Source organism: Carcharodon carcharias, chromosome 6 (genome assembly GCF_017639515.1).
Source record: "Carcharodon carcharias isolate sCarCar2 chromosome 6, sCarCar2.pri, whole genome shotgun sequence".
Classification (NCBI taxonomy): domain Eukaryota; kingdom Metazoa; phylum Chordata; class Chondrichthyes; order Lamniformes; family Lamnidae; genus Carcharodon; species Carcharodon carcharias.
The window spans coordinates 134,657,509-134,680,886 of record NC_054472.1 but is presented as its reverse complement, the minus strand read 5'-3'; the positions used below and the strand labels follow the sequence as shown (position 1 = coordinate 134,680,886).

Sequence of the window (23,378 nt, the reverse complement as noted above, 5' to 3'; positions counted from 1 at the left end):
GTGCAGACAACCACAGAAAATTGAATTTAGTCTGCCACTAATAGATCAACAGAATGAGGGCAGGCCTTGAAATTTTGCCTAAAGTGTGGTGTGGGGGTAACTTTCCAGAGAAAGTAGTCCAGATGGCAACCAACACACTGCAGCCCTATGTTTTTTTTTGTCTCTAGTGCAGAGGAGGGAAAGTCCATTGAAGCATAAACTATCACCCTTGCATTTCAACAGAGCTAACTCAGTCAGATAATAAAGGTGGGGGGGGGGGGTGGGGGGAAGCTGGTGATTAAGCTTGTAGAGAAACACTTCAGCTGTGGTACTGTAGAAGCACAGGAAACTGAACAACACTGTTGGCCTGGTTATGAAGAAGCATAAGAGTTGTCCCTCCCTCACAGATTTCACATGGGTGGGTCAGCCTTGCCAGCAGGAGGCTTTAAGAAAACACTAATAGCTTCCAGCTGTGTGGAAAATCAGACTCTTTAGAGTCAAAAATGGGAGATTTGAATTTCAAAGCATGCTAATGCCTTCATTTCTGTTCACTACCATTTGGCCATAAAAGATTATTTTCCAATATGTCAACCCAATTGATGGCCAGTGGTCCGAGAATGAAAGGGAAACAAGCAAGCAGGGAAATTTGTACATTGGTGAATCCGCCCTCCAAGCTGGTGTGACATTTTGTAGAAAGACCTACCATGAGATGAGGGGATCTTAATAACCATTCATCAATTGATCATTGGCTGATCATTGACTGCTATGTTATTCAGTTTATCAAGTCTTGCACAAAAGTCAGAAAAGGCTTCATTCAACTTTGTTAAAGCAAACTCTTAGAGTAAAATGCTTTATTTGAATTCATTTTGCCTTTTTATTATTATTCTCTTTCCTCTTTTGTTAATGCAGCCTAACTTAAATGAGTCCTTTTATTTGGTAGTTTGAATATATGAAACTATTAATTCCTTTATGAAAGCCCAATGGGAAGCAGGAGCAGATGGGGTAGAAAACTATTTGGTTGCTTTCAATTTGTGTCAATGAGGTTTCAGTTCTTTAGAATTAACTCACTTAATACCTACTGTGTGAAGTCATGAATTCACAGTGTATCAGATGCATGTTGGCAATTATTGGCCAAATTGTAGTTAGCTAAAGTTGTGCTGTCCTGTGGAAAAGTCTTGATACAGCTAGTGCTATTTTTACTGAACTGTGATCTTGTGAAATGCATTTTAGGGTTTCTTGCTCTCTCTAGATAAGCAGTTTTAGTATTTTTAATTTCTTAGTTATTTAATATTGTGTGTTCATCTCATTTTCCATCTAAAGATTTTGCTTCTTACTTTTCTAGTTATTTACCAACCTAAAATCTGAATTAAAAGCTAGTTCTTTTAATGCTTTTAATAATTCCTGGTTAACTCAAATGTGAATTTTATTTGTTTCTATTATTTAATTGGCAGATGAAATCATTACTTGCAGTACTTTTCTCAACCAGTGGCAATATGTTTTAGATTAGGATAGCCAATACTATGATCACTATTTGAAATTAAATCAATGTTAAAATGTTTTATTTCAAAAACAAAAAAATACATTAATGGTTTAAAATGGAATCCAATATTTATGCTAAAAATTCACCTTTGTAATCCTTTGACATTGTCTTGTATTCAATGTTTCGAGTCCGAGGACCTGGGTTGATCCTGTCACTATTTAAGATTGTTGCTCCAGTTTGTGGGTGCCAGCAAATTATTCTTGCAATTCAGACAGCAGACAATTTTTCTTCTATTAATATCAAGAGTAGTTAAAGTGCAGTGAATCACATTGATTGCAAATCACAGCCGCTTGGGTTAAACCAAACTGGGTGATGCTGCCACATGTGTGGCACCTTTTCTGTAATTAAATAACCTAAAGATAAAGGCCTGATGCAGCTGACAGTTACAGAAAACACTGGAGGAGTATCTGATGCACAAGCATCCTTGTCTTGTCATTCCTTTCACTGATAGACCACTAGGTGAGAATCCCTAAGGAATTGGTTCATGTTAATATGGATCAATTTGAAGCTGCAATTACTGTTGTGAGGCTATGGTCCTGGCACTTAGAAGAGCTGTTTCAAGAAGAAAGACAAAAAAAGAATGAAATTGCTTGTTGTCTAAAATGCATGTCTGTGGTATAATCCTTTGATAGCTGGTGTATGTTGTAGAAGAGCTGACAATTATTGCTGTTCATAACCCTTTGAGGTGCTCCTGACAACACTGGATTTTTTTCTTAAAGAGCTGCATTACATTAGGAAACAGCTTATTGGCTGCAGCACTGCTGTGAGTGTTTGTTAACTGACATCAGTTGTCAGAGAGCCATGGATTGATCCATATGTGAACAGAGCATATTCATAGCTCTCAAAAAAGGTCAGTTTTTCCTGTGTTCCCACATGGATTTCATCAGCGGTTTAAGGCGGCTACAGGGAAAAATGCATTTGCATTGACAGAGGCTGATTGCTGGGGGATCTGCATTCAGACACATGTGAATCATATGCTGTAAGGAAAGCAGAAGGAATGCTACAAGCAGCGTAGTGGAAGGATTGCAAAGAGTGGGGATAATCAAATCAAAAAAGGAAAGGTTTACATTTCCATTTTTGTAAGGAGCGACACAGCTTATCCGAGGACTTCTCAACAATATATCCCGGTGTCTGACGTCTTCCTTGCCCTCCCCTGCGTTGGAGCTAGTGAGAAAGGTACAGTAAAAGAAGTCAGATGAGGGTCTCGAGCAGAGATAATTTGTGCATACATCCATGTCATTGTTCTGCCTGAAGAGATTGGGCTTGGTTCAAGGCCACATGTGCTCCTGTCATCATTCACATTTCTGCTCCAAGTACAATTCGGAGTGTCAGCTCTCCATCTGTCTCTGCCTGGCAAAAGCACGCACCCAGTTTCCTGCCTCTAGGTAGGGTGCCGCAGCAAGCCTTATGGCTGTCTGTTTTTTTTTTCTGATCATTCCAGAGCAAGAGATAGTGGGTCTGCTGACTCCAGCTTTGCATTATTTTTTAAAGAGGGTAGAGGTGTATAGCTTATTCAGTAATGCCAGGTGAGTCTTACAGAGGTGGCCTGTTCACCAATCATATCTCATATTGAGACGATAATTTATTTTAGTTTCTGTCAACCTAGAAGTGAAATTATAACCATTTATTGGCTTGATGATAAGGTCTTGTTTTATGTGCAACGTGTTACATTTTATTAGTCATACAGTGTGTGATAAATGTTAAGCCATGAGACTGATAGTATTCTATTATCTTAAGATAAAATATGTAACAAGAGAGACTAAAAGTACGCAGCTGGCTGTTTGCAGATTATTTGGTTATAAATCCAGAAGTGGTTGCAGTTTAAAGGAGAGTCCACTTTGCAGAAGGTGTTTTGAAATTGTATCTGCTTGCTTGTACTGCTGTGTGTAGGTATTGCCAGTTGTTGAAGAAGATTTTTCTTAGGGGAGTTGTTGTGTGGTCTTCGTCAACCAACAGGACAGTTTTGCCCATTTTACAGAGCTATTGAATCCTACATTACATCTGTACCATTAATTAGTGTATTTTGTTCATTTTTAACACATCTTTGTTAATAGATTTCAGGCTGCAGTTATACACCTGAGTACATTCTTCTGCACTGTATTGTTTTCCTGGTGATATGTTAAAGCTAGTGTGCTGTACTCTACTGTCAGCCTTTATAATGTGGTGCATAATCTGCAAGTAACAGATGTGTGCAACCACAAGCATGTGCAGGACTTAATCTACTTGAGCATATTTGACACTTGGCTATTTTTCTTGACACCCATCTGTACTATAGTCTGTTAGGATGGTCTTCGCAATCTGCCCCTAGAGTTTTAGTTGCTTTTCTTTTTCACTGAGAATAGGATTTGTACATTGATAACTTTAAAAAAAAACACGGTAATTGGGATCATAAACTCTAGCTGGACAACTGTTAATTTGAAAACCTCTTGTAACTACTCTAAATGTTTGCTAAAGCCAAGATGAGCAAGGCAATTTTGCAACTCTCTGTTCAGCTCAGGAACTTCTTTCAACTCTAATGTGGACATATCGGGAACCTTTTCAAAACAGGTTTGACTGTAACTGTGTGTTTTCCTTGTTGTTTTTGAAAATCACACAACTTTTAATCAATAAACCTGCATGCTTGATGCCGTAAGTTGACAGCAAACTAGCCATAAACATTCCAGAAGGTTCTTTTTCCATTTTTCGCTGCTAAAATCTCTCACTAACATTATCATCAGTGGTGCAGCATATAAAAAGTTAAATGTTGAGGTATAAAAGCACGAGAAAACTGTTTTGACAAAGGTAACTGCAGTGAATAATCTAACATTTTATTAAAAATGTTAAAAATCCACACTCCCTGCATTAACATAGGCAAGGCTTTCATCTGGCCTTATTGTCCTATGATGTTTGTGTTTCTGCCAACACTTTAAATGCAAGATAAATATAACATTTTGTTGGTGGAATCAAGTGTTTGTATGTACCTCTGTCTTTGGGAGTCATTTTACTTTATTTAAATTGTTTGTGTGTAAATAGTTGCATATTGGTATGTATTTCAGTTCAAGATGTACTCAAGTATGGATTTAGATATGGTTTGCCCATAAATGTGCAAGCAGTAAACTGTATTCTGTCAGGCCATTGTGTATATAGGAAAGTGTTCGAGTGAGAGGCTACTACAGTGTACAATTTCACAAAGCAAATCTTGTGAACCCTGTACAGTACTTCCAAAGAACAGATGCAGGCTTATAAATACAGCACCATTAATGCATCTGGCATTGCTCAGGGTCATTTCCGTGAAAGACCATCAGTGATCATGGTCATTGTAGTACAAAATGATACTGTTCTGTTAGAAATGGCCTGGCATTAGGTCAGACCACCCTCTTAACTTCTGCTGTCCAGATGTGGCCACAGCTCTCTTTCTTTACATTTCAAAAATTGGTTCTGTTTTCAGAATCTGGTTCTACTTAGGACATCTCCATCCTGGGGCGCATTTCATAAATTGTCCACATATTTTTCTTAGCAGAGAACTTAACTGGCTGTAATTTTTAACACATGGCTATGTCATGTGATATTTTCAAAACACTTGCAGACAGCACTGAGCAAGTCCCAGTAGAAATAAACAGCCATTCTGCCGCCAGTCTTTTTTTTAATAAGTATAGAAGACTTACCTGCATTTTATTTGTAGAAGAAACTTTATTTTAATACACAATTCTATGGCACAATATGAAATACAATAAATTGCTTATTATCTTGGATTTTCAATTAAATTCAATGAAGACTTTTTAAAATCTGTGCACACAATCAAAGTTATAAGGAAATTAAAGTACTTATTGTGTTTGACCCTTATCAATAAGCAGCAGATCATGCTTTGTTCTGTAAGGTGTCCAATCTGTTTTCTGGAGGGCATGTCAGATTGTTCAGTATTTCTGAAAGATGACAGAAGCCCATATTCTTTTCTTGCTCTTATTTCTGTAAAAATGCTTTCACATAAGATTAGTTATGGTTCAATCTGATAGTTTAGAGGTTGTCTCAAGTTCTCGCTAATGATTTAAGGATTGATTTGTCTGCTTTTTCTTAAAAAATAAAGTGCTTGAATAATACCAGTCACCCCGAAACACAAACTAAAACATTAGCCATTTGTTTATAGCAGGCTGACTAATCTAATGAACCAAATGATTTTCATATTATGGGTCTAGAGACCTCATATGCTGTGGCAGCTTTGTTGCAGCAGCATCCTGAAGAGTCGTCTGCCACAGAGTCATGCGGGTCACATATGGCTTCTCTAGACAAGCAGCATCCTACTATGGGCAAAGAGCATTCAATGTGAAATATTTAGTTTTGAAGAATCTAAGGAAGTGGCCTGATAAATTTAGAAATTAGGAATGCTTTTTATAACCTGCACAACATCACCATTTAAGGATTAAATTTGTGTTTTGTTTACTTTTACTGCAAAAAATCTGAAGCATGCATTTTTTGATTTTTGTCTAAATATTGCCTTGTGGCTTCATACATTTTCATTTTATGTTAGTGTTTTAATCCTGGGCTTAGCTTTCTGTAGATATTCCAGAATAGGCACAGGAATTCACTGAAGACTGCTTAAGACTGCTATTCAAAGGTTAATGTACTGTATACTGCTTCTGTGCTGTAAAAATTCAGCTTGATTAATGCAAAGTGCAGTGCAATAAACAAATAGAGAATATATATCTACACTGTAATGGCGTCCCCTTCTAAATTAATTTTAAAATGGGATAGAGAACTCTATAAAAAATTAGAGGCTTTTGCTTCATGTTTCCAAAATACGGTTAGCAGAATAATCTTCGGAAAAGAATGCTGCCACCATTTTTTTTGGATTTAAATTAAAAGGCCTTTGACCTTGTCTTTAAAACAATGTCTGAGCAAGCTTTTGTGCTACACCAATTGGAGCTCTCCCGCAGGCACTGTGCAGATAGCCTGCTGCAGTCCCCTAGCCTTCACCTTATTTAATATAATGGAATAAAACTACTTTTGGAACCACCTGGTACAGATGAGGCAACCCGGGGGATGTGTACTTCAGGGATCGAGGACCGAATGCTAAGAAATGTGAAAAATCTAAGGGGACAACTGGGGGATTGCAGAAAAAAACAGTACAGGGACACTAATACATCTTCCTGACAAGCAGAGGTTTGATGGGACATGTACTGCACACTGTTCCATCTGGTGCTTATGATTGCATGGCATATTAGCGTGCTGCAAGTTCATAATGTATTCAAGGCAAGAAATCATCCCCTGCATACCAAGTGAGCTCTCCTTCCCAAGACTGCCTCTGAATCTTGATGATCGTGTCTTGCATGTTCCACCTGTGTTCTACAGGACAAGATTTTTTTAACACACCACAAGAGACGTGCACCCCATGCATCAGCTGCAGTGGTGGATCTGCTTATTTATGTAAACACACAAGTTGGATTGTAATCAAACTTACCAGTGGCTTATTAGAATCGTAAACCAATTCTCCTATCCAACCTCTAATTACAGAGATAATTACTATCAAACAGCATGAGTTAAGGGGTTGGGTCACAAGTGCAGACATATTCAGCATTGGTTACAGAATCATCATCCCAGGCTTTTTGGCTCACAGCAAGATTTTCACTGCACTCCCAGGCATTCATACTGAAGAGACCCAAACTACTACAGTGCATGGGATATGGGCATGACATAACATATTGGCTTTAAATTTCAGCAGAAGTTTCATTTGCTATTGAGGACATTTCCAATTATCTCCCTTGGTTGGTGATAACATTTCTAAACATTAACCTTCATTACAGTATGCTACCTTTGTAATTAAGATGTACTGTTGCTTTGCTAAAGCAGGCTACTCGCCTGTTAAATTCAGAGAAATATGTAGGAGTGAGTGTGGGTAATCTGAAATATTTCAGTAAACGTTTGCAAGATTCCTTGAATGTTTCAACCTATCACACACAAACTAAGTATCTACTTTTGGAGATACAATGCACACATCATGTATTTGAACACTGTATAATCCCTGGAAACCAGATCCACCAAGCCAGCTTGTTCCATGAAAGAGCACGTTGTTTAAAACAGACAGAATAATTAATATAAACTGTGTGTAGTGAAGTAATTCCATTCACTTTATATGGCATCATACATTGAGGATTTTCACATATTGGAGGCTGTTAGATGAGGAGTTTGGCAGTAATTTTCAGACTGCTTCCATTTAAACAATTAGAAACTTGAAAGCTTGATTTACCTTTTTCTGTCTTTTAATTGGCTTTTAACCTATTTAAACTCAGAGTCATATGCGCTATCAACTCAAATGGAAATGATTTCACGTTATTGTCCACAAACTTTTGTTTCCATTCAGGCTTTAACATACAGTTTTAATTTGAAAATAATAGTCATAACAGGTTAACTCTTTTAAAATATATATATATATATTGCACTAACACTTCTAATAAGTGTTTCATTTACTAGAGGGAAAGAGGGAGGTTAAATTAACATTCCCATGATTATATTTTTAAATTCAGTATTTCTAGAAAATTTTGAGCTGGAAAGGTTATTTTGTACACCTAAACTGTAGCTTTGAGTAAAATAATCATCATTCAGAATGACTGTGCTATCCAGAACAAATGGAATAGATTTACAAATACTCAAACCATATTTTCTGAGTTTACATCAAGTCACTAACTTTACTAGAGGCTTGCTTTTTTTTTGGATATGGATTAGGACTGGCCCATTACTTCAACATTATCTCCATCATGAATTGATTGCGCTAAACAGCACTGAATGAGTTGCAGATGGTGGCATTACATTTAATTTGGAGGACCTCTCGGCTCTGGCTCCATCTGATCCAGGCAGGTTGGCTGTGCATGAAACCTTCTGGCTGACACCAAACTGTCAGCACAGTAGAAGCATGTGTCTGCCGGGTTGGGGAGGCAGTTTTAATCCTCAGCAGAGCTGTGCTGCAGATGGAGATGCTTGGGTGACTATTTTGGATAGCTTTCAAGATTTCATAAGGAAGTTCTGTATTAGGACTAATTGTGTGTGCTAAAGTGTGGAGATACACAGAAGTAACATGATTTCAGATTTATAATTACAGTTTATGCTTCACTACTTGTAGAATGCTGTGATATTTAAGCATGAGGGATATGAGCCTTCTTGTATAAGTAACAGATTAATTCCACAGGCTTCTCTCCCATGTGTTTTGGAGCTGGTTATCTGGACAGTCTTTTTTAACAATACAGCATGAGTGTTAGCAGAATGGAAACCAGATGGGCTAGCAGTTCCCACTGTTATCTCCCAACCAGCCCTGGCAAGCTCACTGCCCCAGCATGTCAAGAATATTTTCCTTTTATTAGGAGAACCTCAATTCACTGCTCTCTCTCTCTCTCTCTGCAGTAACATGTGGTTGTTAGTCTTGGGCTTCGGAACTATAAAATATTTATTCCATATGATTCTGATCACTGGAGGTACTGAGGTGAATAGACAGGGTGCACTGTTGAGCAGTAAGGCTGGAAAATACCATCATACTGGCAATATTGTTGGGTGTCAAATATGAATTTAGTCATGGTCTTTTGAACATAGCAAAACCTGTAAGTATTAACTGGCATTAAGAACAAAACCTAGTGGATAAAGAAGTGACAAATATTGAGGGAACAATTTTTTTTTGTTTCAAGATCCTAACCTGATAAAGCTGTGGTAGCAGAAAGAAATGAAAAATTTTGGAAGAAGTAAACGTTTGGATAAATGTTGATATTGCAATCCTGTGTGCTTTCATAAAGTTAATGTGGATTTTTAAAAAAGCATTTTCAGTTAAAATTGTAATAAAAGTAGCCTAATGCCTTAGCCTGTACATTACTAATTTGAATATTTGTGCCAATAGCCCTATTTTTAAACTTTGCTTAGCTTCCAGTAATGCAGTAAAGTATGTGACCAATGAATTGCCGAAATAAACGTAAATCAAATAACATTTCACAGTAATTATACAATGCACAGGCATTTCCTATTTAATTTTAATTAGCTTTGTGCTGTCCTACAAGACATTAAGAGGCATTAAATTTCATACAAACTATTTATGTTTAAAGTAATGTGGGTGTATGTTATATGTTGTAATGATGGATATTACAGATCAGAAATAATATTGTAAATAAAATGCAGAGTGCAACGGGCCCTAATCATAGCCCCAGTCTTTACTTTGACCCATTTAAAACTAAGATCTTGGCTGGTCTCCATTCTATCCACAATTGGGTTCCATCTATCCAGTTTTCCTGCTCAGGTAGAGTAGAATGACTGCTTTAGTTCTGGAAAGCGTAGATTAGAGCAAGAAGGAAAAAGGATGCAAAGAAAGAAAATAACAGGGGATGTGAAATGTGGGGGAATTATTGGTGAAGAAAAGGTGTAATACATAATTACACGAGGAAAGGAAAAGAAAAGGTAGGAAATGAACATAGTGTGTAATTTGCTCCATGAATTTCTAGGGCTTGTCTTGATTAAAATCTTAACTTGATCCATCAAGTATTCAAGCAGTAACATGGTATTTAAAAACTTTTTTTTAACTGTTTCACATTTATAGATTTCTATCAACATGCAAAAATTGAAATATGATATTCAACTTAGGGAACAGATTAAAAAATAGTCTACCACATTGAAACTGTTTATGGAAATAAAGTGCAGGGATTAATTATGACTTGTTGTTAAGTAGCTCTGATTAAATAAGATACATATTCACCTGCAGTAAATTACTGAACATAGCCTACTAAAAGCTGCGTTACTATCAGAATCAACCTCACATTCAGCAACTGTCTTTCATTTTCATTCAATAAAATATTTGGAACTGGCTTTGCATTTTATATTAACATGATTTTGAAACTATAATACTCCCTTCTTGGTGTTCATGAGCCATGAGTTTCCAGATTGCTTCTTATACAGTTGGTTAACACATAAACCTTCTGTGCCAAAACAAAACTGGCAGGCATCAGGTGTTGTCTCGGAGATATTGTGTATTTGGTTCAGATTGTGCCAGTGTCTTACCTGTGTATCAGGCTTTTCTATCCCGTTTATCATCATGGTCTTTATTATACTTTTTCTCCCCTTTATTTTTGCTAATATTTGAGTATTTAACTGGAATATACTGTTGAAATAAAATTTGGATCATGCTTGGTACTAAGGAAGCCTCTTTATGTCTTTGAGCCAAGAACAAAATGACAATCTCTCCACATTACTAATGAGGTGACACCATCTGCAACATGCCTCGATACAATTGTTTTGATCAGGGAATGATTAAAAGATGAAATTTCTGTTTTTGGCCACTAGAATTGCCCTTTTGGAATAGAATGACATATTTAACAGTTTCTTGAGCAACTGTTGCCCAGTGGAAGAACAGAATAACACAAATCCTCTTTTGCCCTGACAGATCGCACTGAGAAGCGCTCCACGATGCCAGACTCTCCTGCAGATGTAAAAACACAATCCAGGTTGACGCCTCCAACAATGCCACCTCCTCCAACCAATCAAGGAGCACCTCGAACTAGCTCATTCACACCAACAACATGTAATTGGAAATATTGTAGTTTAAGTTATGTTTCCATGTGTTTATCTATTTTAGTCTTGATTATTCCAATTCCCTTTTTGCTTTGCAAAAAAGTTACAGAAATTATTGTACAGTGTAGGGAGGGGGGAGGAAGAGAAAGTCAGAGAGGAACTACCTTCTGATATTAGTGTGGATTGTGAGTACACCAAGGTGTAAGGTAACTAGAGTGTGCTGTACTATTAAGTAGCCTCTCTGGGGCTACTGATGTAATTATATTCTAAGTTTGTCTGAACAGCAAAAACTCTTTTGAATTAAATTCTGTTGCAGTTTTGGGGTTAAATTTATTTATTTTAATCCCTGTAATGCTTTAACCCTGACGGTCTCACTGGAGCTCTTCTGGCAGGTGCTTAGATAAATATAACCTTCGTACTTGGCCTAGTATTGGATCTGTACACCTGTTTTACTTTAGACTGACAATGCTATTTTCAGATGTTTCCATGCTGAATGTGTCCTCCCAGTAAAAGCAAAGTAGAATTCAGCCTGTGCTTACTCAGTTGTGGGTAGCACATGTGAGAAGTAGAATTCTTGCTCTGGAACTTTTTTGCTGTAGACTTAACTAAGACATGCTACAGAGCACACAGTTGTTGCTGGCCTGTTTAACCTATGGTAGAAGAAATCTTCACTGTCATTGTTTGCAAGGTTATTGCTTTTAAAGCCTGGTCTCTTTGTATCTGTTGTTACTGTTGAGTGGAGCAGTCTATTCTCAACAGGCACAGGCCTAACATTTATTTTTATTCCTCTTGTTACAGTAACAAATGGTAGCAGTCACTCACCAACTGCATTGAATGGGGCACCGTCTCCTCCAAACGGCTTCAGTAATGGAACCTCTTCTTCTTCCGCTTCCTCACTGGCAAATCAGCAGCTGCCACCAGCCTGTGGTGCTCGACAACTCAGCAAGCTGAAGAGATTTCTAACGACCTTGCAACAATTTGGCAATGACATTTCACCAGAAATTGGGGAGAGAGTGCGAACCTTGGTGCTTGGGTTAGTGGTAAGTAGGAAGTACAAGCTCTTTTTCAAGCTCTTTACCACGCACTGCATAATATGTAGAGGTTTGTACATAAGAAGTCAGCTCTCCTGATTACTGCATTTGCAGAGGCATCTAACTCTTGCAAAGCTGCCCAGATGTTTTGAACAAGTTGTGTGCGATTCAGAATCATTACTGCATCAAAAATGCAAGGCTCTAACTCTCCAGCTCAGTATCAAAATGGGTACAGTGAATGGGAGAATGCATACCTCAGGGTGCAAGTGACATTAGACTGTATACACCATACCATAAGCTGTTTTATTTATAGACAGCACTGTAATGATCAGACTGAGAGACTCAGGAACGGATTTTCTCGGAGCCTTCATCACTCTGCAGACCTTTTAAAAATGGTGGGCAGGACCCAGATGAGGAAGTCCTGCCCCCATTCCTGATGGATCCAATTTTTGCTGGACAGGGCATGATTCAAGCGGGGCAGAAACCCGAGCTCATTCAGCAGGGCCATTTGAACTTAGTGCTCAGTTCAAAAAGATCCCATTTTGAATATTCCAAGGGCCTTAACCCACAGTGTGGGAGTCACAAATTGATGGAGTGGAGTTCTTGAGGTGTGGATAAGGTCTGTTTTAAGTATCATGATCTCAAGTTTTATTAAATCCCCTGCTCTTTAAACTTGAGAAAAAACCGACTGCCTTAAGTTGTCAGTGAAATTTTTAAAAAGTCAGCGTGACTGCTTTGATTGACAGGCCATCAGGTGTGGGTTATGAAGAAAAATCTGACCACCTGTTCCAAAGTTGAGATTCTTGTTGACATTTCTCAAGGGTTGTTATGTCATTGTGAAAGCTTGACTGAGTTTCAAAACCTATGGTTATCTTAGCAAGGGGTTCTGAGTTCACAGTTTGATCGTTAAAAGAGGTTGTTAAAGGATTAGATGCCTTTGAAGCTACTGAATAGAAAGATGTTTGTTTTTATGACAGATTACCTACTTGAGATTTAAAAGCTTTGAATAGATTTCATGAATAAAGCTTTCACACTATCTTGTGCGTATGAGTGAGAGCTATATTAGATTGTTACAAGTTTATTTTTTTCATATCCATGTGGCTCCTGAGTTCTGTCCATGGTGAATACTGGGTGAGTGGCTATGGAGATGACATTGGGGTTATGAGGTGGCATGGGAGTGGGTGGGGGACATGAGTTAGCATGGTGCTAGCATCAGCAGGGTTATAAGGGGGCATGGATTGGTGAGGGGGCGTGAGGACTGAGCATTAGAGGCCCTAATAGCTTCTAAAACAACTGGGACAAAAGTTCCAGAGAACTGAGGAGGGCTTTCTAAGCAACCCACCACCCATGACCGCCTACTGCCCCCTTCCTGGGTTGGTGGGCCCGACTTTATCCTGCACCTTGGCTCCCCAGAGCGAAAATTGGGTCTGTCGGGGCCCTTTAAGTCGAGTCGGTTCTACCAAGTCAGGAAATTTCATCTCAGTTGCGAAAATCCAGCCCTAAAAATCAAATGGTCTCGAACCTTTTCCATTTTTTTGAATATTATTACTTCATGTGATGCGGAGTAACTGATCACAGTGCATGATTATGATTTTCTTTATTTAGCCCCTCCCCTGATAGATAGCTGGACTGAAATAGATGGTGCAAAATGGGTGATAATGAATTAGCAGGCTGTTTTGCACCCAGCTGGAGAATAAAAATTGGCCTGGGTATAAAATGAGTTGCTCATTTACAAGATCCATTTCAGCCCCAGTGACGCACACTTGTATATATTTTTTGGATCACCGTTTCCTTCTGGTACTACAATTAAGTGGATATTTCTCTCATTCGATATTGAGCGTTGCGTTATTTACTGTGACAGTCATCAAAAGTCAGGCTGATCCTACTTTCTGACAATCACACAAGAACATTCCCGATGGTGATCAGCTACTCATGATCAGTATTGTGAATAAGGAGAAACTGTTTCCATTGGCACTGGGTCAGTAAGGACACAGACTTAAGATAATTGGCGAAAGAAGCAAAGGGGAAATTAGGAGAATTTTTTTAAGCAGCGAGTTGTATGATCTAGAATGCATTACCTGAAAAGATGGTGGAATCAGATTAATTAGTAACTTTCAAAAGGGAATTGGATATATACTTGGAAAAAACAGCGCTATGGGGAAAGAGCTAGTAGGACTAAACTGATAACTCTTTCAGAGAGTAGGCACGATGGGTTGAATGGCTTCATCCTGTGTTGTATGATTCTGTAATCATTTGTAGGGACTTGAGGTAACTGACTCATTTTCTTTCTCCTCAGTCTGAGGAGTTGGAAGCCAAAGTGCTCCTATTGTGATGAGTTAATTTGCTGCGGACTAAGGCTTACTGTGCTTTATGCACTGTGCTATTGGGCTAGCTTTCATAATTTCTTTTTTGGAAGAGTGTTATTGCTTTGGACAGGCTTTTTAAAAGTGTTTTTATGTGGGGGGTGGGTGATGGTGAGCAGTCTGCCTCTCCCCATATGATACAACCCATGAAGTGAAATTAATTCAAACAGTTAATTTATAACTGACTGAGATTGGGAGGTGCTGTTATGTGTCTATTTTTTAAATAAATCTACAGAAGTAGCAGACAGGTTTAGTTTAATTTTACATATTTTCATGAGTGCCAAAAGCATTGTTATCTTGAGTATTCCTTGAAGGGTATCTTTATGGTCATTAATGGCCCACTAATAAAAGTTATTTGGGAAATAATTTTTTTCTTCACTGCAGCACTGTGAAGATGGAAAGAAAAGTGAAAGCTCACAATTTCGCACCCTCCTCCTGCCCCTTTTTGCATCCCATCAGGATTTCTTGGGCATTCCCCAAAGTTCATAACTGGAGTTGTGTATAGAGCAGAGGTTTGCATTTGACAGTTTATAAAATCTGTAGAAAAGGTCTGCTTTGGAGCACCTGAAGAGTCTCTGTGAATTGGGCAGTTCTTAAAATTTTTAAAACAAAAACAGAATTACCTGGAAAAACTCAGCAGGTCTGGTAGCATCGGCGGAGAAGAAAAGAGTTGATGTTTCGAGTCCTCATGACCCTTCGGAAGGGTCATGAGGACTCGAAACGTCAACTCTTTTCTTCTCCGCCGATGCTGCCAGACCTGCTGAGTTTTTCCAGGTAATTCTGTTTTTGTTTTGGATTTCCAGCATCCGCAGTTTTTTTGTTTTTATCTTAAAATTTTTGTCCAGCAGGTTGTGGGAAGGGAGAAAGAACATTGCCAACCTAAAGACTTCAGGATTTTGCACCCTGGCAACAGTTCAGAAGGACACACGACAGCAACCAGGAGTGCACCTGTGTTCTGAATTTTTTTTCCCATGTGTTTTGATGGGCTTGTATTTGTCTGTTTGGGCGGAGGAGAATCAGTCTGGGTGGAGATGAGAAATAGCACGGGAAATAATTTGCTGGTCAGATTAGTTTATAGAGCATCTAACAAAAACTACACTGTATGCCAATAACAATAACTGTATATCAAGAAATATTGGGTGCTTGTAAGAAAATAACTGCAAAAATCATGAACGATTTTAATCTTCATATAGATTGGATGGATCAAATTAACAAAGATTGCCCTGGGGATGACCTCATATAGTGCTTCTTAGAATAATGCAGTCTGAACCAACCATGGAACCATATATTTTATATCTGGTAATGTGTAATGAGACAAGATTAATTCATGACGTTAAAATAAAGATCCTTTAGGCAAGAGTGATAATAATATGATAGAGTTTCTCATTCAGTTTGAGGTTGAGAAACATGGGTCTGAAATTAGTGCTTTCAACTTAAATAAAGGCAATTACAAATGTATGAAGACAGAGTTTAACTACACTAGACTGGGAAAATAGGTTGAATGCTAAGACTGTAGATAAGCAGTACATATGAACATATGAAATAGGAGTGTAAGTAGGCCATTTGGCCCTTCGAGCCTGCTCCCCAATTCATTAAGGTCATAGCTGATTATTTTGTGTTTCGAATTCCACATTCCCATCTCCCCCGATAACCTTTGATTCCCTTGCTTAACAAGAATCTATCTACCTCCACCTTAAAAATATTCAATGACCCCGACTCCACCGCTTTCTGATGCAGAGTTACAACCCTCAGAGAGAAAATTTCTCCTCATCTGTCCTAAAAGGGTGACGCCTAATTTTAAAACAGTGCCCCCTGATTCTGAACTCACCCACAAGAAGAAACATCCTTTGTATGTTCACCTTGATGCCATTCCATAAGACCATAAGACATAGGAGCAGAAGTTAGGCCATTCGGCCCATCGAGTCTGCTCCACCATTCAATCATGGCTGATAAGTTTCTCAACCCCATTCTCCCCATAACCTTTGATCCCCTTATCAATCAAGAACCTATCTATCTCAGTCTTAAATACACTCAACGACCTGGCCTCCACAACCTTCTGTGGTAATGAATTCCATAGATTCACCATTCTCTGGCTAAAGAAGTTTCTCCTCATCTCTGTTCTAAAAGGTCTTCCCTTTACTCTGAGGCTGTGCCCTTGGGTCCTAGTCTCTCCTATTATTGGAAACATCTTCCTCACGTCCACTCTATCCAGACCTTTCAGTATTCTGTAAGTTTCAATCACATCCCGCCTCATCCTTCTAAACTCTATCGAGTATAGACCCAGAGTCCTCAAATGTTCCTCATTCAAGATCTTATTCTGATGAAGAGTCATACTGACTCGAAACGTCAATTGTGTTCCTCTCCGCAGATGCTGTCAGACCTGCTGAGTTTTTCCAGCTATTTTTGTTTTTATTTCAGATTTCCAGCATCCACAGTATTTTACTTTTATCCTTACTTTTATGTTCAATTCCTCTTGTAATTTGAATTCATTGCCACAGAAGGCTGTGGAGGCCAGGTCATTGAGTGTATTTAAGACCGAGGTAGATAGGTTCTTGATTGGTAAGGGGAATCAAAGGTTACGGGGAGAAGGTGGGAGAATGGGGTTGAGAAACTTATCAGCCATGATTGAATGGCGGAGCAGACTCGATGGGCCGAATGGCCTAACTTCTGCTCCTATGTTTTATGGTCTAATAAAGCATTCCATTAGCCTTCTTAATTTCTTGCTGTACCTGCATGCTAGCTTCTTGTGACTCATGCACTAGAACGCCTAGATCCCTCTACAGCTTGGAATTCTGCAGCTGTTCTCCGTTTAAATAATACTCTGCTTTTTTATTCTTCCCGCCAAAGTGAACAACTTCACATTTTCCTACATTATATTCCCTCTGCTATATTTTTGCCCACCCACTCACTCAACCTATCTATATCCATCTGCAACCTCCATATCTCCTCTCCACAACATACTTTCCTATCTGTCTTTGTGTCGTCTGCAAAATTAGCTATCGTGCTTTCACTCCCCTCATCTAAGTCATTGATATAAATTGTAAAAATTTGAGGCCCCAGTATAGATCCCTCAGGGACTTTGCTCGTCACATCCTGCCAATCAGAAAAAGACCGATTTATGCTTAATCTCTATTTTCTGCTAGCCAGCCAATCTTCTATCCATGCTAACATGTTGCCCCCTACACCATGAGCTTTTATTTTCTGCAATAACCTTTGATGTGGCACCTTATCTGAAAATCCAAGTACAGTACGTCTACAGGCTTCCCTTTATTCACAGCGCATATTACTCCTTCGAAGAACTCCAATAAATTGGTTAAATGTGTTTTCTCTCTCACAAAACCATGCTGACTCTTCCTGCTTACCTTGAGTTTTTTTAAGAGCCCAGCTATAACCTCCTTAATAATCAATTCTAACACCTTCCTCGCAACAGACAGCAAGCTAACTGGCCTTTAGTTCCCTGTTTTTTGCCTTCCTCCCTCCCTTCTTGAATAGAGGGGTTATATTTGCTACTTTCCAGCCTGATGGAATCTTTCCAGAATCTGGGGAGTTTTGGAAAATTAACACCAATCCAGCTACTAACTCATTAGCCACCTCTTTTAAGACCCTAGGATGAAGTTCATCAGGACTTGGATACTTGTCAGCCCGCAGCTCCATCACTTTGCTTAGTACCACTTCCCTAATAGTTGTATTTTCACAAAGTTCCTTTCCCTTCTACCTCCTGATATCCAGCTATTACAGAGAAGTATTTTGTATCCTCTACAGTGAAGACAGAAGCAAAATATTTGTTCATTTCATCCACCATTTCCTTATCTAGTATTAACTACCCATTGTCACTCTCTAGAGGAACAACAACACACTTTACTTAATCATTTACATTTTAAATACCTGTAGAAACACTTGCTATTCCTTTTTACGTTTCTAGCTAGCTTCCTCTCATACTCTAATTTATTTCTCCTGATTAACCCTTTAGCCATACTCTGCTATTCTTTATATTCTGACCAATCATCTGACCTGCCACTCACCTTTGCACAGTTGTATGCTTTTTCCTTAAATTTGATGCTTTCTTTAACTTCTTTCATGAACCACGGATATTGGGCCCTCCCTTTAGAATGTTTCTTTATAGTAGGAATGTACTTATTCAGAATATTCTGAAATATCTCCTTAAATATCTGCCACTGCTTCTCTATTGATCTATCCCTAACCTAGTGTTCCCAGTTCACTTTGGCTAGCTCAGCATTCATGCCTACAGAGTTGTCCGTATTTAAGTTTAAGATACTAGTCTTAGACCCACTCTTCTCCTTTTCAAACTGGATGTAAAATTCAATCATATTGTGGTCGCTGCTACCTAAGGGTGCCTTTGCCCTGAAGTCATTAATTAACCCTGTCACTTTACACAATACCAAGTTGAGTATAACCTGCTCTCAGGTTGGTTCCAGAATGTGCTGCTCAAAGGAACTATCTCGAAAGCATTCTATGAACTCCTCATCCAGGTCACTACTGCCAGTCTGATTTTTCCAGTTTATATATGCATTAAAATCACCCATGATTATTGCCGTCCCTTTATCACAAGCGGCAAATACTTCTTATATACTTTGTCCTAAATTGTGGTTACTGTTGAGGGATATGTAGACTACTCCCGCTGGTGACGACTTTCTCCTACTGTTTCTCATCTCCACCCAAACTGATTTTACATCCTGATCTCCTGAACTAAGGTGCAGACAATTAAAGAGATATTTGAAAACTCACAACCAAAGTTATATTTAATTGAGAAAGACTATGAGAAGGATGCATTATCAGTAGCTAAACGAGAAAGTCAAGAAAGTTATCAAAGAGAAAGAAAAGGTGTACAATACTGTGAAGGTTAGTGGTAGTTCAGTTAATTGAGAGAATTTGAAAAACAAACAAAGTATGACCAAAAAGGTAATAAAGAGGAATAAATTAGAATATGAGGCAAAAAGGATGGCGGAATTTAGAACAATCACTATCAAGAGTGGAAAAAGTACTAGGTAACCCAATGGTACTAAAGTCTGACAAGTCTTTTGGACCTGATGCCTGCATCCTAGGATCTTTAAGTGGCAACAGAGATAATGGAAGCATTGTTTATTATCTTCCAAAATTATCTAGTTTCTGGAAAGGTCACAGCAGAGTGAAAAATCGCAAATGTAACTCCATTATTCAGGAAGGGAGAGAGACAAAACATGAAACTGTGGGCCAATCAATACAACATTAGGAAAATGCTGGAATCTATTATTAAGGAAGTAATAGCAGAACATTTAGAAAATCATGATGCAATCAAGCAGAATCAGCATGGTATTATGAAAGGGAAATCACGTTTGACAAATTTATTAGCATCAGGGAACCAGTAGATATAGTGTATTTAGATTTCCAAAAGGCATTAGATAAGGTGCTACACAAAATAATAACTTACGGGCAGAATTTTCACTTCGGCGGGCAGGCGGCACGCGACCCACTTGAGAATGAAATGACACGCGTTGACGTCAGGCAAGCTTCCCGTCAGTGTGCAGTCGCGTGATAGTTTGATCAGCGGGAGGGTGCGGGAATCGGCAGCACGCCAGCTGACAATTAAAAGGCCTGTTAAGTCCATTAAAGGATCAACTTAATCAAATGTTTCACTGCCTGTCCAACCTTATGGTTGGCAGGCAGGCGAAAAGGCCAACTAACCTTTGCATTTTTTTGGAAACGTCATCTATGGGCAGGATGAGGTTTCCAACATCAAATAAAAATAAAATACAATGTTTTAAATTTCTCTTATATATAACATGTCCTTACTCATGTGACAGTCACATGAGGGGACATGTTTTATAACATTTCTCACATCTTTATTTTCTTTTTTTTTGAAAACTCTTCATCTCCCTGAGGCAGCTCTGTGCCCCACCCATCCCACCCCCCTTCACAGGCTGCGCTGAGCACTGCCGCTCGCATTTCACACTGGGCCGCCAGTGTGAAATCGCCTTCCGGCCTCGATCACGAGTGACAGCTTCCTGACCGCCCCTGCCCACCCTGCCGAGCCCGACCGACCAGGGTAAATTCTGCCCATAGTGTTGAGGATGATATATTAACATAGATAGAGGATTGGCTAACTAATAGGGAATGCGCTGCCTGGAAGGGTGGTGGAGGTGGGTTGTCTCACATCCTTTAAAAAGTACCTGGATGAGCACTTGGCACATCATAACATTCAAGGCTATGGGCCAAGTGCTGGTAAATGAGATTCGGTAGGTAGGTCAAGTGTTTCTCACGTGTTGGTGCAGACTCGATGGGCCGAAGGGCCTCTTCTGCACTGTGTGATTTTGTGAATGGAGAATCAAAATTAATGGGTCATTTTCAGGTTGGAAAACTATAATCAGTGAGGTCCCACCAGTGCCATTGCTGGAGCCTCAACTATTTACAATCTTTGTGTCTTGGATAAGGAACCTAGTGTATTGTAGCCAAATTTGCCAATGATACAAAGATGGGTAGTAAAGCAAATTGTGCAGAGAACACAAAGAGCCTGTGAGGGGATAAAGATAGGTTGAGTGTGTGAGAAAAAGATAGCTGATGGTGTAAAAAGTGGGAAAATGTAAAGTTGCCCACTTTAACAGGAAGAATAGAAAAGCAGAATATTATTTAAATGGAGAGAATTGCAGGATGCTGCAATACAGAGGGATCTGGGTGAACACGGATCACAAAAAGTTAGCATGAAGGTACAGCAACTAATTAGGAAGGTAAATGGTATGTTTAAACTTTATTACAAGGGGGATGGAGTATAAAAGTAGGAAGTCATGTTACTACTGTACAGGGCATTGGTGAGACCATACCTGGAGTACTGTTTGCAGTTTTGGACTTCTTACTTAAGCAGGGATATACATGCATTGGAAGCAGTTCAAAAAAGGTTCACTATGCTGATTCCTGGGCTGAAAGGATTGTCTTATGAGGAAAGATTGAGCAGGTTAGGCCTATACTCATTGGAGTTAAGAAGAATGAGAAGTGATCTTATCAAAATACACAAGATTCTGTGGGGGTTTGACAGGGTAGACGTTGAGGAGATGTTACCCCTTATGGGGAAATTTAGAACAATGGGTACAGTTGAAAAATAAGGGGTCTCCTATTTTAAGACTGAGATGAGGAAGAATTTCTTCGGTGTGCCATTAATCTTTGAAATTCTCTATCACAGAGAGTAGTTGAGGCTGGGTCATTGAATATATTCAAGTCGGAGTTAGACAGATAGATCTTTAAGGGAGCCAAGGGTTATGCTGGATAGGCAGGAAAGTGGAGTTAAAGCCGTGATCTTATCAAATAGTGGAGCAGGCTCAAAGGGCCAAATGGCCTGCCCCTGCTCCTATTTCTTACGTTCTTATCTTCTTATGTTCTTATAAAGCACCTGGGCTGGAAAATGTTTGCACTTGCAACTTCATAGGCACAGCACACCTGAGTTGTTCTAAAGGTGTCTGGTGCTGAACTATTGTCTAGTAGAAAATTGACCCTAGTGAGCCACAATAAAATGGTACATGTAACATGGTCTGAATTAAATGCAAGCCTTTGGGTTCTGCAGGCCTTCCACATCACAACATCTTAGCTTTCTGAATTCTTGGAAAATCCACTAAATTACTGATTGGATATAATTCCCTTGTGGTTGCTTTTCTTCGCTGAAAAAAAATGATACTGAAATGTAAATAGAATTTGCAAGAACATTTCAGCATTTTAATCAATAGCAGAAAGATCAAACTGAAGATTTTGATGTTTTGCTCTGAACCCTTTTCATTTTACTGAAGTTTAACCGGGGACAGTGGTGGTGGGGTGGCACAGTGGCGCAGTGGGTAGCACTGCTGCCTCAGAGCTCCAGGGACCCAGGTTCAATCCTGACCTGAGTCTGTGTAGAGTTTGCACGTTCTCCCTGTGTCTGTATGGGTTTCCTCCGGCTGCTCCACTTTCCTCCCACCATCCGAGGACATGCTGGTTAGGTGGATTAGCGACAGTAAATTGTCCCTCAATGTGAGTGTCTGTGTGAGTGTGCGTCCTGTGATGGACTGGCATCCCATCCTGGGTGTACCCCGCTGAGCGCCCATTGCCTGTTGAGTTAGGCTCTGACTCCCCACAACCCTGAATTGGATGAAGCAGTTCTGGAAAAGTGAGTGAGTGAGAGTGAAATTTGAGGACTTTGGCAGAAAGTCTTTCCCCTTTCTAAGGAGTTGAGGAAGAAAACAAGCAATTAGTCTCCGACCTGTATCAGTATTGCCCTATAACTGGCGTTGATGCATTCTTCTGTTTTTCCAACTCTATGAATAGACAACTTGCTCCCTCTTGAGGCTTTACCCTGAAATATTTGCCCAGAATTCTTCTGAGCAGCTCCTGCTCAGCTGCCATAATTTCACCAGAAGCTGCTCCAAAACCCTATTTACTGGCAAAGTTATGACCATAGAGTGGAAGCAGATTCTCTACATTATTTTTATTTACTGAAAATACAGCATTTGTGATTAGACGGGAATTGACATGTTGAACTATGCTGAGGAGGAAGCACAAGAATGATGATTTCTGAAGCTGTAAAATCTGGATATTTGTTAAGCCTCAAAGCTGATCCAAGTTATATGGGCCTATGTTCAAGGCTAGTTAATTTGTAAGGAGTATAACTGCAACCAACACTAGATTATTGAGCAGCAAAGACTGGCTTACCAAATGAGTAGCAGGAATTTGACACAAGCTCACTGCCTCTCTAAGAAGAGAGCATGGGTATATTCTCCAATGGAAAGCTTAGTGTATAGAATAAAAATACAGAACTTAAGTGGTTTCGTTGTAAATGCAGCACCTGGTATAGCACTAAATCATGTTGAGATCCTGGAAGGTTCTAGTCGAATGCTTCTGCAGATAATAGCTGATTTCTGGAGTACAGAGGGCGTAGCAATTAGCATCAATGACCCCAAGTTAAGTAGAGGGAAATTTATCAGATTTATTTTTCCTAGT

General features: G+C 39.2%; 1 protein-coding gene across 7 annotated transcripts in view; it reads left to right on the top strand.

Moving 5' to 3' along the window:
• runx1t1 (RUNX1 partner transcriptional co-repressor 1) overlaps window positions 1-23,378 on the top strand; it is an 88,344-nt gene that overhangs the window by 20,236 nt on the left and 44,730 nt on the right. For 5 of the 7 annotated variants that reach the window (XM_041189040.1, XM_041189042.1, XM_041189037.1 and 2 more), the window contains exons 2-3: window positions 10,902-11,039; window positions 11,828-12,069. In XM_041189040.1, the coding sequence (XP_041044974.1) occupies window positions 10,925-11,039; window positions 11,828-12,069 (357 nt within the window). In that variant the 5' untranslated portion in view covers window positions 10,902-10,924. Of the gene's footprint in view, window positions 1-2,674; window positions 2,696-3,935; window positions 4,067-10,901; window positions 11,040-11,827; window positions 12,070-23,378 lie in introns of those variants that run through there. The other 2 variants (XM_041189041.1, XM_041189039.1) reach the window with 2 other exon arrangements.